The following is an 18268-nucleotide window of genomic DNA, read 5'->3' on the forward strand; positions in this document are numbered from 1 at the left end:
CTCCTAAGCTTTAGAAAGCACCTACAAAGGTTGGACCAAACATGCCTCAGAGTAACTAACCTACTGTTTCTATTTTATAAATCCACATTGAATACGTTGGTACTATCCTATTGAGTTTTAAAGTTGCAGCAACCCTATAAACCTATTTATTTAAAGTTGCCATCTCCAGGCAGCCAATTTCTGGAGATGTCCACCGAATATATATGAAATAATAAAGCTGCCAAGTTGATATAACATTAGGAGTCTTAAAGTAACCTGCTAGGTTAAATATAGGGGTTTAAAAACAGCTACATGTCCAGCATGTGTTTACCTTGTCACCCAGATGATAAAATTACTGGTCTGTAATGTCTAGATCATAGGAAACAAGATAAATCCAATTCAGAATTTAATTGACTATATTTCAACTTTTGCCAAACCTTTAATTTTTCCATTCCCAGAATATTTTTAAATGATAAATTTTGGGATCCAGATTTCTGCCCTTCAAGCTACTTTTCTGTTTGGAGAGATGTCCAAGATATTAGAACTGCCTTCCCAAGAATGGATGAATGATGGCAATATTCATTTTAATTAAAGGTAATAGAACTGGCATGATATTATTGTCAATCTGGATCTACACATCATGCTCTGAAGAAACTTTAAATGTTGTCTGTTATATTCATATGGATTTTTGCAAAATTTAATACTGAATGTTGGTCTGAATATTCTACTCTGGTTGAGAAATAGCTTGCCATAAATAGTTTGCCATAAGAGGACATTAAAATGGTATGTAATAGGAAGGAACATGCCTGGTCAAAAGAATTTGGTGGTGATTGTTTTATGAATATAGTCTGAAACTCAAATTGCTGGGCATTCACATATTCCTTGTAGTAGGCATTTTTTTCTTGATCTGGTAGATTTGCATTACTTTTTTAAAACTAGTTGACATGATGGATTACTTGAAATGCATAGCGATGCTACCCTACCGCACACTAGTTCAACACGTTGGCCAGTCAATGTTGTGTGTACAAAACAGGTTGAAGAGAACTTTGAAAAAGAATGGACTCTCAAAATATTACATGAATATGAATCTGGATTGTCACTTTGCAATTCTTTATGGTTGTTCGATGCCTCAAGTTTAGGGCTCCACAGTTTTGATGGTGGCCTGATATAAACCAGTCCTTTGTCTTCAGTGAGATGGCCAGTTCTCTGATTCAGAATAACTAATGGGCACTGAACATGTATTTCCCCAAATCTAGGTCTAATTACTGTTCAGGCTTAATTATTCATGCCCACAAAAAAGCTAGAATGTTTCTTCAGTTACACGGTGAATAATGTGGTCCTAAGAGAAGACAGAATATCATGTAGCCATGGCAACAACGTTTTGTGTGTAGGCTTTTTAATGTAGGAAGATGCAGGTATCCTTGCACCGTTTCTCAACATTTTCATCTAATTGCTTTAAATTAAAAATCCTTGAGTGAAGTCAGTGTGGGGACAGGGTGGGGGTAGAGGTATCGATGCTTTTAACTTGTAAACTTTAAAATAAAGGATTTTTTTCTATATAAACTACATCTGGATTCTGGGTATCTAAAAGCACAAGTGGTTTACAATCTGGGTCCCATTACTGAAAGGTAACAGAGATTAAAATATTGAGACATACTTGCACAGATAGAATTAACTGGGCTTGTTCGACTGAAAATAATTTATCAGTTTCTTTATTGTACTTTACCCTTTCTGAATGTTCTGGCCTATACGAGGCTAAGTGATGAAGAGAGATGCAAAAATAGCTACCTAATTCATCTTGGTGTACTGAACAACAAAAGATAATCACTTCAGTAGCTGAAGTGCTGCCCACACAAAGTTAGGCAGCAAATCATAATATAAATACTGTCACTAGTTCAGTGCTTACTGCCTGACCCAAGCTTTATGGCCTGCCTTGAAATGATTTGCTTGAATTAATATACTTTTGAATGATTAATCTGTACAGCCACCATTATTTCAAGTTCCATTAAAGGCAATACAGTTTCTATGTATAGGACTATGTACTAGGTGAACTTTTGATAGTGCATATTTCATTCTTTATGGATAGTACCTGTCCTTATTTAAAATTCTGATCCTTTTTCTGCAAGAAGGTTAACACTCCCTGTAATAAAAATGTAGTTACTTTTTTTTTTAAAGTTTCCTGCCTTTCTTTTAAAAACTGTTATGGTGGCTAACAATGAATTAAAACTGCAAGGCAAAACATGTTACAGTTAAAACTAGAAAGCAAAATAACTAGGAACCAGAGGTAATAAATATCAAAACTCTCATTAGATATTCAGATAAATCCTTCCTGACACCTGAAAGATGATATAACATTAGGAGTCTTAAAGTAACCTGCTAGGTTAAATATAGGGGTTTAAAAACAGCTACATGTCCAGCATGTGTTTACCTTGTCACCCAGATGATAAAATTACTGGTCTGTAATGTCTAGATCATAGGAAACAAGATAAATGTTTACCATCCACTTAACCTTGGATGATGGGATACCTGATGCAGTGACCCAGGAGAACTGTAAGGCCTGGTAGGTTCCTGTGGGAGTTGTCCTACTTCCAAGTCAAATAAGAATTTATAGGTAAAAAAACAAAACTGGAAGTGATCTGGAAGCTGGTGGAGATCTTGTAACTATGGCAGTTTCTCCAGTCATTAACTAGGCGGCTGCTGTGATGGATTGCACAAAAAAGCAGGCTTTTAAAAATGCTGCTTGTGTCAGAGACTCAGGGAGTTAATGAGTTAGTCTTCCATGGAGAGAAAAGCTTATGTGATTGGCTGCTCTGCTTGCTCTCTGATTAGCTAACATCAGCTGAGAGAGGAAATAAAACAGCTGATCTGGAGGGAAAAAAGGTCTTCCTCCTTTTGGTCTTCTATTGAAATCGTACTCTGGATCAGTAGCCAAAGAGTAAGATTTCGCCATCTACATATTGTTTGGATTTATTTATTTTAGGATATTTGTCCCACCTTCCTTAAACGCTAGATGGTTAACAAAAACAGTAAGATCAAATGGAGACATCTGAATTGGCTTCAAGTTATTGCTTTCCTCCAGTATCTGATAAAAATTGCACATCAGTTCACATTTTCAGTAAATAAAACATAAAGTTGTATTTCATAACTTGAATTTGAGTTTGAACTGCTATGCCTAAGCAATGCTTTCAGATGTTAAGGAGCATTTCTGTAACAGTTGTGTTTTCATGACAACTTCTAGACATTTTGTTCTGAAAGCAAGTTTTTCTGGGATGCTTAAGAATTTCAAATGTAAATTTTTACTTTTCCCCGGAAGAAACTGGCTTTTTTGCCTTACATGCTATAAACGGTGTTGGGCATGTTACTCCTTTCGCTTCCACATATCTGATAAAGCATTTAGTTCAGGATCCATTTGGTTAAATGTAAGCATTTAAGGATGCTCCCGAACTAGTCTGGAAAAGCATGATTTGTAAAATGTTGCATGCAAACACAATGTAAATCTTGGAAGCTGTTCGAGTCAACCTGTCTGTTATTCCTTTTACAGGAACTGTTGTGTCTCCTGTTGGATCTTTATTTATTTATTTATTTGATTTTTATCCCTCCCTCCCTGCCGAGGCAGGCTCAGGGCGGCTGAGGCACTCACAGCAGCCTAAAACTACATGGTGGGTTTATTACCAGGTGCATAGTGGAGATTTAGGATGGGGCGTCGAGGGAGCATGTTATCTGCTGTATACAGTTTATCTTGGTCAGAGGTCATTTCGGGGGGGATCGCGGGGGAACGCAGTTCCCCCGGGTGAGGTGTGGGGGGGCACACAAAGCCACACCCCCTGCTTCCGGCCGCCCTGCTTCCGGCCCTCATTCAGCCAGGAGGAGGCAGGAGAAGAGGGAGGGTAAGTTGCTTCCTCCCCGCCTCTCCCTACCCCTGCCTGCCTGGGGCCAGGGAAGGCCTTGGCGGGGCTTCCTCGCACTCCCGCCGGCCTTGCAGGTCCACCGCCGGGCCTTATGATGTCAGGGGGTGTGGCATATGCTAATGAGTTATGCTAATGAGTTCCCCTAGCTCTTTTTCTACAAAATGACCCCTGATTCTTGGTCAACCACGCACTGACTCCACTTTCCTGCCAAAAGTCTATTTCAGATTCCACAAAGCACAGGAAATATGTTTACCATCTTTCTGTCCGGATCAGAAGCATCCCAGGGAGAAGTTAGGACACACTCCAAATCAGAGGAGTTGAACTCATTTGTTACAAGGGCCAGATCTGACATAACTGTCAGTTTACTGGGCTGGACCATGTGTGCCATTAAATGTAACACGAGGTACTGGAGATACAAACTTTACAAAGGTGGTTTCAGATGCCGAATGGCAATAGGCTTGATTGGATTAGGTGTGATATGCAGAGGGGTAGTAGGCATGGAGATATCATCATTGGTAATGAGACAGGAAACCTAGGTCTCAGTTTGGTCCAAAAGGATTCTGTCCAGAAGGATGCAAAGAATAAATGGACACAAGTCTGAAGAAGTGAGCAGTGACTTATGAAAGCTCATCCCCCGCCACAAATTTTGTTAGTCTTTAAGGTGCTGCTGGACTCTTACTCTTTCTACAGCAATAAGAAACCACAACATTCAAAAAAACAGTGGGGGGACATTTTAACCTTCCAGGACATTCAGTTGCTGATCTAAGAGTAGCAGTTCTCTTACAAAGGCATTTCAAAGGGAGATTGATAATGAAGCTCAATGCATCTTCCTGGCTGAATTGAGACCTACGTTTCTTCTCTCATTACCAAGGGCAGCTATTGTTATTTGGTATCCTAAACAGCATGATAAAAAGTAGAGACATCACCCTGCCAACAAAAGTCTGCATACATAGTCATGTATGGCTGCAAGAGTTGGAGTATAAGGAAGGCCGAGCGCCGAAGAATAGATTCTTTTGAACTATGGTGCTGGAGAAGACTCTTGAGAGTCCCTTGGACTGCAAGGAGATCAAATCAGTCAATCCTAAAAGAAATCAACCCTGAATGTTCTCTGGAAGGCCAGATAATGAAACTGAAGCTCAAATACTTTGGCCCCCCAATGAGAAAGGAGCACTCACTGGAGAAGACCCTGATGCTGGGAAAGATTGAAGGTCAAAGAAGACGGGGATGGCAAAGGATGAGATGGTTAGACAGTGTCATAGATGCAACGAACATGAAATTAAGCCAACTTCAGAGGACGGCGGAAGACAGGAAGGCCTGGCAGGATCTGGTCCATGGGGTCGCGAAGAGTCGGACTCGACTGTGCGACTGAACAACAACAAATCTGAAAGTAAACAGCAGAGCAGGGCTTGTCAGAAGAACCTCCCTAAAGAAGTGTGCATGCACAGGAAATCTTCTACTTGGAATAATACTTTGTTGGTCCTAACTTGGGAAGAAAAATGTCTTCAGAGGCCGTAAGCTTGGCTATTAACTCCTGCATTGTTGGAAGCATACAGATCTCTTGGCCTTGATATTCCTTAGGAGATAACAGCACACTTAAGAGTGCAGCCATCAATGCAGCCTTTCTCAGAAATGCATCAGTAGAAGTAGTTTGTAAGGTGGCAATTTGGTCATTGCTCTCTACCTTTGTGCGACACGACAGTTGAAGCTGTATGCATCAGCAGATGTTGCCTTTGGAAGAAGAGTGTTGCAGTGTGTTGTCTTAGATGATGACAACCCACCCAAGTCTTAAGCGCTGCTTTGGGAGTTGGAAGCCCAATGGTGTCCTCTGCCTCAGAGGGAGAATGGACCTTTGGACACTTACCATGAAGGGTCTTCCTCCTCTGAGGAAAGGAGTGTCCTGGCCCCACTGATGGACCTCCTGATGGCACCTGGTATTTTTGGCCACTGTGTGACAGAATGTTGGACTGGATGGGCCATTGGCCTGATCCAGCATTGGCTTCTCATATGTTCTTATGAGGACATCTTGCCCTCCCTAGGTCTTCGTCCTGCTGCTGCTGCTGCTGCACTTTTCTTTCCTGTCTGCATCCTTTGTTGTTGCCTGTTGCAGTTAAAGTTTGTCACTGTTACTTTTTGAGTTTATTGATGTTATTAGGAAGTTTGTGTTCTACTGCTTCGTGAAGTCACCTGAACTGAAGAGAGAGGGTGTACCACATGCCAGACAGGAAGAGGAAGAATTTAGTTCCTGCCTCCACGATTGGATGGTGGGAAGTACCCAAAGATGTTCTCCTTTCCTCAGAGTAGAGGAACCCTTCAGGGTAAATGCCCAAAGGTCTGTTTTTCTCTTGATTCTGAACACTCTAATGTACAGAGAACATCCATATGAAGAGGATGCTGTCTCAGCTTGGCAATCAAGATAGGTGGTCACAGCAATAAATTCTGTAGCTTTCATTCCTTGTCCCCCACTCCACCAGATTAAATAACATTTTAAAAGTAGGCATTTATGGACAACATCTGGATGTATTACAGGGTAAACTTGGTTTCTATAGTTGGGGTGCAACTAACTTAAAATATTTGTGATTTCATAATCGAAGAATCTTTTTTCCCATACACATGCTACAAAAGTATAAATAATTCACTATTATTGCTGTTCAGACAAATATCTCAAGGCAAAATTTAAACCAATTATAGGAGTTGGGTACTTGAAGTTCTGTTTGTATTTGTATAGACCAAATGAACAGCTGATTTCAGCTGCATAGTAACTGGGGGAGTCTAGTGAATGCCAGCTGTATGGCAAATCAGATGAGTGGAAAGATCACGCTAGCTTGGCCAACTGTTTTAATTGAATTTTTAAGCAGGTTTTCAGAAAGTACTTGAATGACTTTCTAGCTTTTGAAGGCATGTGGTTAAATTTAAAACAGAGACAAATTTCTGTTGGCTCTTAAAAGCTGAGACTTTCAGTGTTTGAAATGACGTTATAAGTGTTTAGCTGAATGTAGTAATTTCAACATCTTAGTTGTTTTGCATTAAAATAAGGTATATAAAGTGTGGTTGGTTTTTCGTCTCTAATTTGGACCACTCTTGGGTTAATATTGTAAGCTGTTCCTCAGCTTCTCAAGAGGTATGAGGAGGATAAATTTAATGCTGTGCTGAAATACTGTAACTTTCCTCTGGTAGTGTTTACATAATTGCATTTACCCACGTAGTGAACAGGGTTCTGCAAGGCAGCTGCTTCTAGGCATTTTGCATTCTAGGCAAAAAGATGTGCCTCAAGGAAGCTCCTGTTCATTCAGAACTGTGCTCCCACTGAAATTCTCCTTAATCAGTAGTTGAAATTCACAGGACTCAAAAGTATGTTGTTACTCCAGTGTTGAAGGGGATTTGGAGACTCATAGTCATGTATAATTCACACAGGGGAAGCCTGACCCTACAACAGCCTGGTTTTACTGAGACATAACAGGTATCCTACAATGTGGGCAGATTTAAGAATAGCTTTAGAAGTATCTGGCTTGTATAGAAAACGCACAGCCTGCACAGCAGGGTTAAATTACCCATCTTCTTGAATAGCTCCAGCTGCAGTTACTATAATAGGATGCTTCAAGCTTTTCAATTGCCTCACTGTCTCCTGTGAGTCATTGGCCCTGTTTTTATGAGTTGGGTGGGCAGAAGCTTAATCCTTTTGTGCCTAAAATTTGAATGTGTGTGTGTCTGTGTGTACACTGATGCAGTTTGACACAGGCTAGAATTCAGACTCCTGAACTCTAAATTTCTGCCTTCTTAAGGCCTGTTTATTCCTCCTTTCTTGAATAACAGGATTCCAGGAAGAAGTAGAAAGAGTGCAACTTTTTTTCCTTGGGTCTTTTTCTTAGTGCTTTCATGCTTTTATTCTAAGGCTTATTGCCAGTTTGGTGTAGTGGTTAAGTGCGCAGACTCTAATCTGGGGGAACCGGGTTTGATTCCCTACTCCTCCACTTGCACCTGGCTGGATGACCTTGGGCAAGCCGTAGTTCTGATTAGAGCTGTTCTTGAAAAAGAGCAGTTCCTGTCAAGAGCTCTCTCAGCCCCACCTACCTCACAGGGTGTCTGTTGTGGGGAGGGGAAGGGAAAGGAGTGTGTAAGCTGCTCTGAGACTCCTTTGGGTAGTGAAGGGTAGGGTATAAATCTATTCTAACTCTAATCTGGGAGAACCGGGTTTGATTCCCCAGTCCTCCACTTGCACCTGGCTGGATGACCTTGGGCAAGCCGTAGTTCTGATTAGAGCTGTTCTTGAAAAAGATCAGTTTCTGTCAAGAGCTCTCTCAGCCCCACCTACCTCACAGGGTGTCTGTTGTGGGGAGGGGAAGGGAAAGGAGTGTGTAAGCTGCTCTGAGACTCCTTTGGGTAGTGAACGGTGGGGTATAAATCCAGTCTCCTCTCTTCCTTTGTTGCCAGTCTGTTCAGTCTGAAGGCACTTGATTTATTTAGTGAAATGCAACTTCTGTTTCTTGGCTTGTAGCTCTTTGGTCTGCCCTGGTGAAACTTGACAGTTGTGCAGAAAGATGGCTGCTAGCAAGACGAAAAACCAGAGCTCTTTGGCCCTCCACAAAGTAATCATGGTTGGTAGTGGTGGTGTGGGCAAGTCGGCCCTTACGCTTCAATTTATGTATGATGAGGTAAGAGGTTTTCCATACTCACCCACCTTACTTTATGTGTACTTTCTCAGTTATTGTAGAATTGCTCAAGGATGGGTCTGTAGTAATTTTTTTTACTGCATATTTACTCCCTTTTGTGCAACAACTAAATATATGAATGTTTCAAGAAACAATTCAGTTTTGTTCTTCCGTACTGAATTTCTTTTCTAGAAAATAGTAATGGAACTGCTAGCCCAGTTTATACTGAGAACCAGGTAATTAACTATCATGGCTCAGATGCAGATGTTAAATTCCTAATCCTCCAGATGAAGCAGATATCCCAAGTGCTAAATAAATGCAAAATTGGCAGTAAATCACATGCAGCTTTCCCACAAAGTTGTGTATTGCCTGCGATCCCATGGCAACCCAGCATAAACAGAGAAACTGCCATTGGCAATCCATTCTCCTTTAAAATTTATTTTATTTATTTATTTTATGACATTTATACCCCGCCCTCCCCACGAGCGGGCTCAGGGCGGCTTACATAAGGCACCGAGTGCGTTCAGTATACAAATCACATGATACAGAATACAGAATTAAAACAACTTAAAACAGCTTAAAATCAGTTCTGAGGATGCACATATAACTTCTAACATCTTGTGTAACGGGGGGGGGGAGGCTGGGGTGATGCAAAGATGTTGCCCCCCCCGGTGGTCTCCCTTTACAAAGAGCGGTGGTGTAAGTGGCTGTGGCGGCTCCTACTCATAAGCCTGATGGAAGAGCTCCGTCTTGCAGGCCCTGCGGAACTGCACAAGGTCCCGCAGGGCCCTGATCTCCTCCGGGAGCTCGTTCCACCAGGTAGAAGCTGCCACTGAAAAAGACCTGGCTCTTGTTGCCACAAGCTTGGCCTCCTTAGGGCCCGGGGTCACCAGCTGGTGTTGTGACCCCGACCGAAGTGCCCTTTGGGGAATGTATGGGGAAATGCGGTCCCTCAGGTAAGTCGGACCCAGGCCATGTAGGGCTTTAAAGGTAAGCACCAGCACTTTGAAGCGAACCTGGTATGCTATAGGCAGCCAGTGCAGCGCTTTTAGCACAGGTCGGGTGTGCTCCCAGCCCGGGACGCCCACCAACAACCTGGCCGCAGCATTCTGCACCAGCTGTAGCTTCCGGATTTGCGACAGAGGCAGCCCCATGTAGAGATCGTTACAGTAGTCTAGCCTCGAGGTGACCGTCGCATGGATCACTGTAGTAGGTCACTGTGGTCAAGGAAAGGAACCAACTGCCGTATCAGCCGAAGATGATAAAAGGCCACCTGGGCCAAACTCCTAACCTCCGAAGCTGGCACCAACGGTGCCCCATCGAAGGTCGGGAGTGGAAGCCCTAGCCCCGGTCCGGTCCGACTCAAGCACAGGACCTCTGTCTTCGCCGGGTTTAACTTCAGCCTGCTCAGCCTGAGCCACCCAGCCACAGCTTGTAAAGCCCGGTGCAGATCTTCTGGGTCGGAGTCTGACCGGCCGCCCAACATCAAATAGAGCTGGGTGTCATCTGCGTATTGATGACACCCCAGCCCGTACCTCCGGACAATCTGGGCAAGGGGGTGCATGTATATGTTAAACAGCATCGGGGAAAGAACAGCCCCCTGAGGCACCCCAAACTCAAGCGGGTGCCTCCGAGACTGCCGTTCCCCTAGCACTACCCTCTGTCCACAGCCTTGGAGAAATGAGGCAAGCCATTGAAGGGCAAGCCCCCTAATCCCCACGTCGGCGAGGCGGTGAGCCAGCAGCTGGTGGTCAACCGTATCAAATGCGGCCGACAGATCTAACAGCAACAGCGCCGCCGCACCGCCTCGATCCAGATGTCTACGGAGGTCATCAGTCAGGGCAACCAGTACTGTCTCTGTCCCATGCCTCGGGCGAAAACCGGACTGGAAAGGGTCAAGGACAGAAGCGTCATCCAGGTAACCCTGTAGCTGAACTGCCACCGCGGTTGGCCAATAGTTGGCCAATTCGGCCGGGTCCAGAGTTGGTTTTTTCAAGAGAGGGTGGACCATCGCTTCCTTGAGTGTCTCGGGGAACTGCCCCTCCGAGAGGGACTTGTTGACAATCTCCCTCAAGGCACCTCGAAACCCTTCGTGGCCCGCCTTAATGAGCCAGGAGGGGCATGGATCAAAGTCGCATGTGGTTGGGCGTACAGATACGAGTAATCTGTCTACTTCCTCCAGGCTGAACTGGCCGAAGCATTCTAAACCTGGACCCGAAGACGCGCAAGGGGCCTCGAGTTCACTAACTGTTTCAACTGTGGTGGGGAGGTCGTGGCGGAGCAACAAGACTTTATCTGCAAAATAGCTCGCAAAAGCCTCGCAGCCAATATCCAATTCCCTATCATTTTGCCTGCCCTGAGGCAGAGCCATCAGAGACCAAATTGTTCTAAATAATTGGGCTGGGCAAGAGCTAGCGGATGCAACCCTGGCTGCGTAGAAATCCTTCTTCGCAGCCTTGACTGCCATCTCATAGGATCTCATAAACGTCCTATAAGATGCTCTTGTAGCCTCGTCACGAGCTCGGGGATAGTGGCTCGGCGCCACCGTCTCTCTAACCGTCTTAATTCTTGCTTCATCAGCCGCAACCCCTGGGTATACCAGGGTTCTAGCTTAGAGCGAAGGTGCCGGGGAGCGATCACGTTGATGGCTGTGGAGAGTCGACTATGCCAGTCGTCCACAAGCTCATCCAACAAACCGCCAGGGGGCATCGGTTCCCGCAGGGTCAGTTGAAGCCGCACCGGGTCCATTTGGCTCCGCGAGCGAGCTAAAATCCACTCGCCGCCCATACAGGGTCAGGGCGGAACGTTCACACGTGCCTTCAGGGCATAGTGGTCCGACCATGGCACTGCATCTGCTCGAGCGTGTGCCCCGCCTGGGTCCGACCACTGTAATCCCCATCATGAAGATTAAATCGAGCGTGTGCCCCGCCTGGTGCGTAGGGACCGATACACATTGGGTGAGTCCCAGCGCCGCCATGGACGTCACTAGGTCCGTAGCCCGGCTGGAGGCTGCGCCATTGGCATGGACGTTGAAGTCACCCAAGACTAATAACCTGGGGTGCTCCAATGCCCAGCCTGATACGGCCTCCAGCAGGGACGGCAGGCAACTGGCCGGTGTGTTAGGCAGCCGGTACACCAACCAGATTGCCACACTCTCCTCGGCCTCCAGCAACAGGCCGACACACTCTAAACCCGCAATCTCCAATGCAGGGAGCGCCCTGAAGGACTAAGCCTCCTGTACGAACATTGCCACTCCTCCCCCCCGTCCCCTAGTCCGTGATTGGTGTAGGACCGAAAACCCTGGTGGGGCAAGCCGGGAGAGCGCTACGGTCTCCCCCTCCCGCACCCAGGTCTCGGTCATGCACGCCAGGTCAGCTTGGTGTTCTATGACGAAGTCCCGAAGGACTGCTGTCTTGTTGTTGATAGACCTGGTGTTGCACAACACCAGTGACGGAGGGGGATTACTAATCCTAGCCCCACTGCCGACATCCTTCGGGATGGGATGCAGGCTGGAAGAACACCGAGCCCTCTTGTTTCTTGGATTCCTCCCTTTATCATTCCGCCTGGGCCCACCGCTACTCTTTCACTTCCCACAGAGCACCGGAATCTGCTGTAGTGGCATCGCTGCAACGGCCAGTCTACGCCAGAGCACCAGACCACCGACAGCAAGCTAACCAGTTGATCTGTTAATGCTGTTGTTGTAACCCACTTCTTTCCCCCTGTAACACAAATAATCCCACTATCTGCTATGCCGCTCAATTAACACTACAATTGACTTACAATTGACTTATTTGCACCAGAAAACGGCACACGACTGGCCTTATGGCAGCACAGATAGGTGTGGCATTCCTTATGCTACTTCAGATCTCTGAATTCATGGGTTGAGTATTCCTTGAAAATGGAGCTTTAATCCAGCATAGTTTGTTGCTGGGTAGATTGATTCAGATCACCAAGGAAAAGACTGGTTGAAATGCATTATTTAAATCAATGCATTATTTAAGTTCTTCATTATTTAGTTGCCCTGACTGTAAAAATACTTAAACTGAACAGAATCTTTATACAACTTCAGAGGGTTATTTAAATATTTCCTGAACATTTAAGAAAAGGATACATTGTTTATATTTATATAAGGGCTGTCTTTTACAACGTAGAGCTTCACTGGCTTCTATAGAGGTCTTGGTGAGAATCAGTGCCAGGTGGTGCTGCTTCTTTCCAATGTTGTCTTCTGCTTTAGACTGCTCCTTCTCCTTTGTCTCATCAGCCCTGCTGTGTCCCACAGAAGTAGATGATCTTATCCAGAAGTGAAACTTGATAGCTACTGGGAAGTTCACCAGTAAAAGGTCATGCAAATGAATTTATGGAAGATACCTGTGGGGACTTGCTGGTCCCTGGTCACCAACATCAAGCCACAATACATGCATTGTTTTGGTGTACATACTTCATTTATAGGCCAACTTTCTCACTGAGATGCAAGGCACGTTACTACATCTATCAAAATCAGACAGCAAACAATGCAATAGAACTAGGGTGTTGTTTTTTTTAAAGGAAATTAATTACAGCTGAAATGCTGAATTGTGATTCCCCGCCAATTATCAGTAGCCACTCTTGCTTATTGCCCATTTAAAACTGCATATTCTGTTCCTATCCTTACATATTCCTATTACTTTCTTGCCACCTATAATGGCTCTTGGTTCTCTGGATGGCGTTTGGGAATTGTTAATGCTTCTTGCACAAGAGAGCGATATAGACAAAATTAAAGCTTTGAAAGTAAAATGCTGATATTCCCAGGCTAATTGCTTGTCTTTCATTCCTCAGTTTGTTGAAGACTATGAACCTACAAAGGCTGATAGTTACAGAAAGAAAGTAGTTCTGGATGGTGAAGAAGTCCAGATAGATATTTTGGATACAGCAGGACAAGAAGATTACGCAGCTATTCGAGACAACTACTTTCGTAGTGGAGAAGGTTTTCTTCTAGTTTTTTCCATTACTGAGCATGAATCCTTTACAGCAACAGCAGAGTTTAGGTATGTAATGACTTCACCATATGAACTGTCCTCAATCCTGGTCCTTGATTAAATCTGGACAACATGCAATGTAAAATATAATGAAAGAAATACAGGGTTAGTAATACATTAAGCTGAAGTACCAAAGTAGATAAATGTTGACAAGCATATGTAATTCTGAGATTGGAGGTGTTATAAGCACAGTTCCCTCTAAGTTGTGCTAGGGGGCGCTGGCACACAACTTTTCAGAGGCCAGCTCAGAGGATTTCTGTTCAGCTTACAACCAAGGTTCCATAGGAAACAATGGAGGATGGGGCAAATTTGGTGTCTCTAAGTGGTCCGACCTACCTGAGGGACTGCCTTTTCCCATACATACCCCCATGAGCACTTCGATCGGGGATACAACATCGCCTGGCAATTCCAGGCCCCAAGGAGGTAAGGCTTGCGGTGACCAGGGCCAGGTCCTTTTCAGTGGCAGCCCCTACCTGGTGGAACAAGCTCCCAGAGGAAATCAGGGCCCTGCGGGACCTCATGCAGTTCTGCAGGGCCTGAAAGACGGAGCTCTTCTGCCAGGCTTTTACGTAGGGGACTCCACTACCACCACTACCACCATCATGTGGTTAATAATGGGATGGAAGGATGGCCATGGAAGATCTGCCAAAATAGCACATGGCACTGGTACCACCGGACTATGTACCAACTATAGTTGGACTATGTACCAACTAGAGAAGGCCCAGAAAAAAAACAGAAAAATTCGGGGAAATTTTTTTTCCGTTTTTTTCCTGAAGCCTTTTTGTTTTTTTCCGAAAAATTGAAAAAAGAAAAAAAAATGATTATGGAACGTTTTATTTTAACATGATGAATAAAATATTTTAAGACAAGGTGTTCAAATATTTTCCAAATCATGTCTAAAATATATATATATGGTATCAGATTGATCTAATTTCTGTGCACTGAGGACAAGCAAGTCCTAGGTTACAAACTGAACCCTCCAATGCAAGAACAAGATGCATTTCTTCCTTTAAGAGGTGCGATTATCAGAAGAAAATAAAAAAGTTTCAGTTTTGTTTTTGCATGTGGGTGGGTATTCTGTTTGAAATAATTGTTTGGATACACTATATTTTTAATATGCTAGTTGTGATAATTTCATGCCAAGTAAAAATGTCCATAGTCATATTTTATGTTCCTAAAGTAACAGAATGACTTTCAATCTAGAAAAGACAAAAGAAATGCTAATGTAGCCTTTTCCCGAGCTTCAAAATTTCCAGAACTTTTACATCTCTAGTACCAACTATAGGCAATACCACCTTTAATAGCAGAGCAGCCTGCTATTCCCCTGCAAACTATGGAGACCATCCTGTTCTTACTGAGCACTTTATTCTTTGTTGATTTAAATGGTTTTACTGTGTTTTACTGTGTTTTTATGTGTGAGCACTAGTGCTCCCTTGTAAACTGCCCTGAGCCCGCTTGCGGGGAGGGCGGGGTATAAATATAAAAAATAAATAACTAAAAAAACAGAGCCCCAGATACCCCTGGATCAATTCTCCATTATAACCTATAGGGGGCCCATTGACATAGGCTCCCCACCCCAAATCCTGCCCTCCCCGGGCTCTACCCCTCAAATCTACAGGTATTTCCCAACCCAGAGTTGGCAACCATGGAATCAGCTATGGAACTACTTTCCAGACCCTTGGATCCCAGAAAACATGGCACAGGAGGAGGTGCTTTTCTACCTTAGCTGCCACTGCATAACACCCCCCTCCCCCTCAAAAAATAAGTCAGAGGTGGACAGGACCATATCTGTTACCATGGGGCTGTCCTCCCATTCTACCCACTTGGGGCAGCAAAATGACTTGAGATAGCCCTGCCTTATAGCTAAGCAGAAGGAAAGAAACATGGCTTGCCTCCCTCCATTTTCCCCTTCCCTCTGCCGCCCCACCAGCCACAGTCGGGACACTCATCTGGAGCTTCCTTCTAGATCTCGTTGTATTTCTTCCCACAACGGGCATTACTCCTAGTCTGTTTATAAAACAGTATCTGTTTATAAAAAGTAGAGTTATCCATAAATTAAAAGTTTAGATGTAGTTTTTTTACTTGTGTTGTTGCTTTCTGAGCTCCCTTTGTGTTGCAGTAGGAAGGTGAAAATATCTGTTTTCCAGTTAGTGAAGGGAATGAATTTGTGCAGTGGGTTTTTTCATAGATTGCCTTTTAGGTTCTGTATGTACTTGCTTGAAGGTTACCTTTCTAAAAACATCTGTTTCAAAATTACTTGTATAATTCCTTGGTGCATCATGGAATCTGATTGTCGCTATCTGGGAAGCTGCTATTGTTGTGTTCTTCTGTATTTAGGGAACAGATCTTACGTGTGAAAGCTGAAGAGGACAAAATACCTTTGCTTGTGGTGGGAAACAAATCTGATTTGGAAGACCGCCGACAAGTGCCTGTAGAAGCAGCCAGAAGTAAAGCAGAGGAGTGGAGTGTACAATATGTAGAGACATCCGCAAAAACCAGAGCAAACGTAGATAAGGTAAGGTATCTTCTCTGCAAAGTTCTGCAAATGTGGTTTACCCAGTTGTGGTTGGTAACTGAGAATCATTCTGGTAACCACAGTTGTGGAAGTAGCAAGAAACTGTTCCTTTCTATGGTATGTAGAGAATGTAGCAGAAGATATGTGGTTAGAAAGGCTGAGGGTGACTACAAATATTGGTTGGTAACCATGGCCAGCCAGAAATTTAACGCCATGGTTTTTGAGTTTAGTAGCACTCTAGTGGAGAAATTCAGCATACGCTTCCTTCCATTCATACAGACTCTAACCTGGGAGAACCGGGTTTGATTCCCCACTCCTCCACTTGCACCTGGCTGGATGACCTTGGGCAAACTGTAGTTCTGCTAAGAGCTGTCCTTGAAAAAGAACAGTTTCTGTCAAGAGCTCTCTCAGCCCCACCTACCTCACAGGATGCCTGTTGTGGGGAGGGGAAGGGAAAGGAGTTTGTAAGCTGCTCTGAGACACCTTTGGGTAGTGCAGGGCGGGGTATAAATCCAATCTCCTCCCCCCCCCAACATATCAGGGAGGGAAATGGCTGCAAATGGTGCACCCTCTGAGGTGTCAAATACCATCTAGACATACATTTAAAACTTACAGCTCTGATTGATAAAGTTTTTGATCTCAAAGTATGAGAGCTCCAGATCGACTCCCACTGACACATGGTGAGAGTCCCCTGGGAATCTGAATTCCATTTTTGAACATACGTGGGTTCTCTGCTCTTTTTAATGGTCAATAAGATTTTATAGACAATAGAAATTAAGGCCTTTTGAAGGAAGGGAGCTTCGATTCAGAAGGGTTTCATAAGCTGTTAATTCTCTTTTCAGACCTTGTGAAATGGCTAGGGCATTTACTGCATGTTTTAGTTGGATGTATTGATACCAGTGCATAGGTTTATCCCGTAATTTGTCCAGATCTTTTTTTGTCCGTAAGGACACCCCTCTTAGTTACATCTTTCAATTTTGATGCTTTAGCAATTCTCCATTAATCAAAAGTTGCAGGGTCAAGCACTGGTCCAAACCAACTCTGGCCTAAATAGCTAGTGTGGGGGGAAAGGGGGGGGATAGTTTTTTCCATTTATCCCAAATTGACACAGTCGTCTCACAAAAACCAACACATTGTTACCAGTCACAATAGCATATTCCCTAGGTGTGTTCCACAGTAATTCATAGATTTGTTTCAAGCCTGCAAAAAGACTATTCAATATGTGTCCACAGGCAGCACAGGGGGAGTACCTTGCACAAGGCTTAAAAGGTTCATTAGTTGGGTTGCCTGATAATATAGTAATAAATTTGGGTATGCTAGTCCTCCCAACTTGGGGGGTTTGCATAGAGTGACAAAGTTCAGCCTTGCCTTCTTGTCATTCCAAATGAAATTGTTTAAAAGTTTTTGCCATTGTTTAAAAATTGATTCAGAAATAGTGATAACATTCTAAATAAAAACATAAATCTGGGAAGAATAAAGGACTTCATCAGATGTAATTTCTCAGCCCATATTAAGTTTAGTGACTTCCAGTTTTTAACAGACGTTCGGACATCTGGTAATAATTTACCATAGTTAGCTTGGAATAAATCTTGAAGTCTCAGAGGTACCTGACAATCCATTTAAACTGGAAAAGTTGCTTAATATATTGAGAGGTTTCTTCATTATTTATTTATTTATTATTTTAATTTATACCCTGCCCTCCCCGCAAGCAGGCTCAGGGCGGCTTACTCTAATTGGTACCCTGTACCATAAAACCATGTACAAAATTTAAACAACTTACAACAACAACATTAAACATTAAAAGCAATCCAACAATTAACAATTAAAGTGCTAGTGATGGTATTCTTTTGATGGTAATCTTTGAATGATTCAGATGGTGTACTAACAATTTTCATCGGCATCGGTGATCTTCAGCTAGGTGCAGTGATATAACGCAACCCCCCACCCACCCCAGGACCAGAGCCGACCCAAAACCACAGATGTAAATATATCGGGTAAATTTCCAAAATTTTTTGGATTGCCCTTAAGTTTTTTTAAAAACACTTAAGATGGTGTTGATTCCTTTCAAAGCTTTTACGGGGTCAGTCAGATAAAGTACCACACTGTCTGCAAAAACTTAGATTTTCAAGATTCTATAATTCATATACAAACCTTGGATGTCTGGGTCTAGGTGAATCGCTGACGCAAATGGCTCAGTGGCTGCTG

At 43.7% G+C, this 18268-nt stretch overlaps 1 protein-coding gene across 2 annotated transcripts in view; it reads left to right on the top strand.

Annotated features, from left to right (window-relative positions):
• Nucleotides 1-18268, top strand: part of RALB (v-ral simian leukemia viral oncogene homolog B) — a 31810-nt gene that overhangs the window by 9968 nt on the left and 3574 nt on the right. The window contains exons 1-4 of one of the 2 annotated variants that reach the window (XM_015406995.1): nt 472-573; nt 8380-8536; nt 13349-13557; nt 15886-16063. In XM_015406995.1, coding sequence (XP_015262481.1) covers nt 8423-8536; nt 13349-13557; nt 15886-16063 — 501 coding nt within the window. In that variant the 5' untranslated portion in view covers nt 472-573; nt 8380-8422. Of the gene's footprint in view, nt 1-471; nt 574-8379; nt 8537-13348; nt 13558-15885; nt 16064-18268 lie in introns of those variants that run through there. The other variant, XM_015406994.1, reaches the window with a different exon arrangement.

This window comes from Gekko japonicus, unplaced genomic scaffold (assembly GCF_001447785.1).
Source record: "Gekko japonicus isolate JY-2015 unplaced genomic scaffold, Gekko_japonicus_V1.1 scaffold1847, whole genome shotgun sequence".
NCBI classification, from domain to species: Eukaryota; Metazoa; Chordata; class Lepidosauria; order Squamata; family Gekkonidae; genus Gekko; species Gekko japonicus.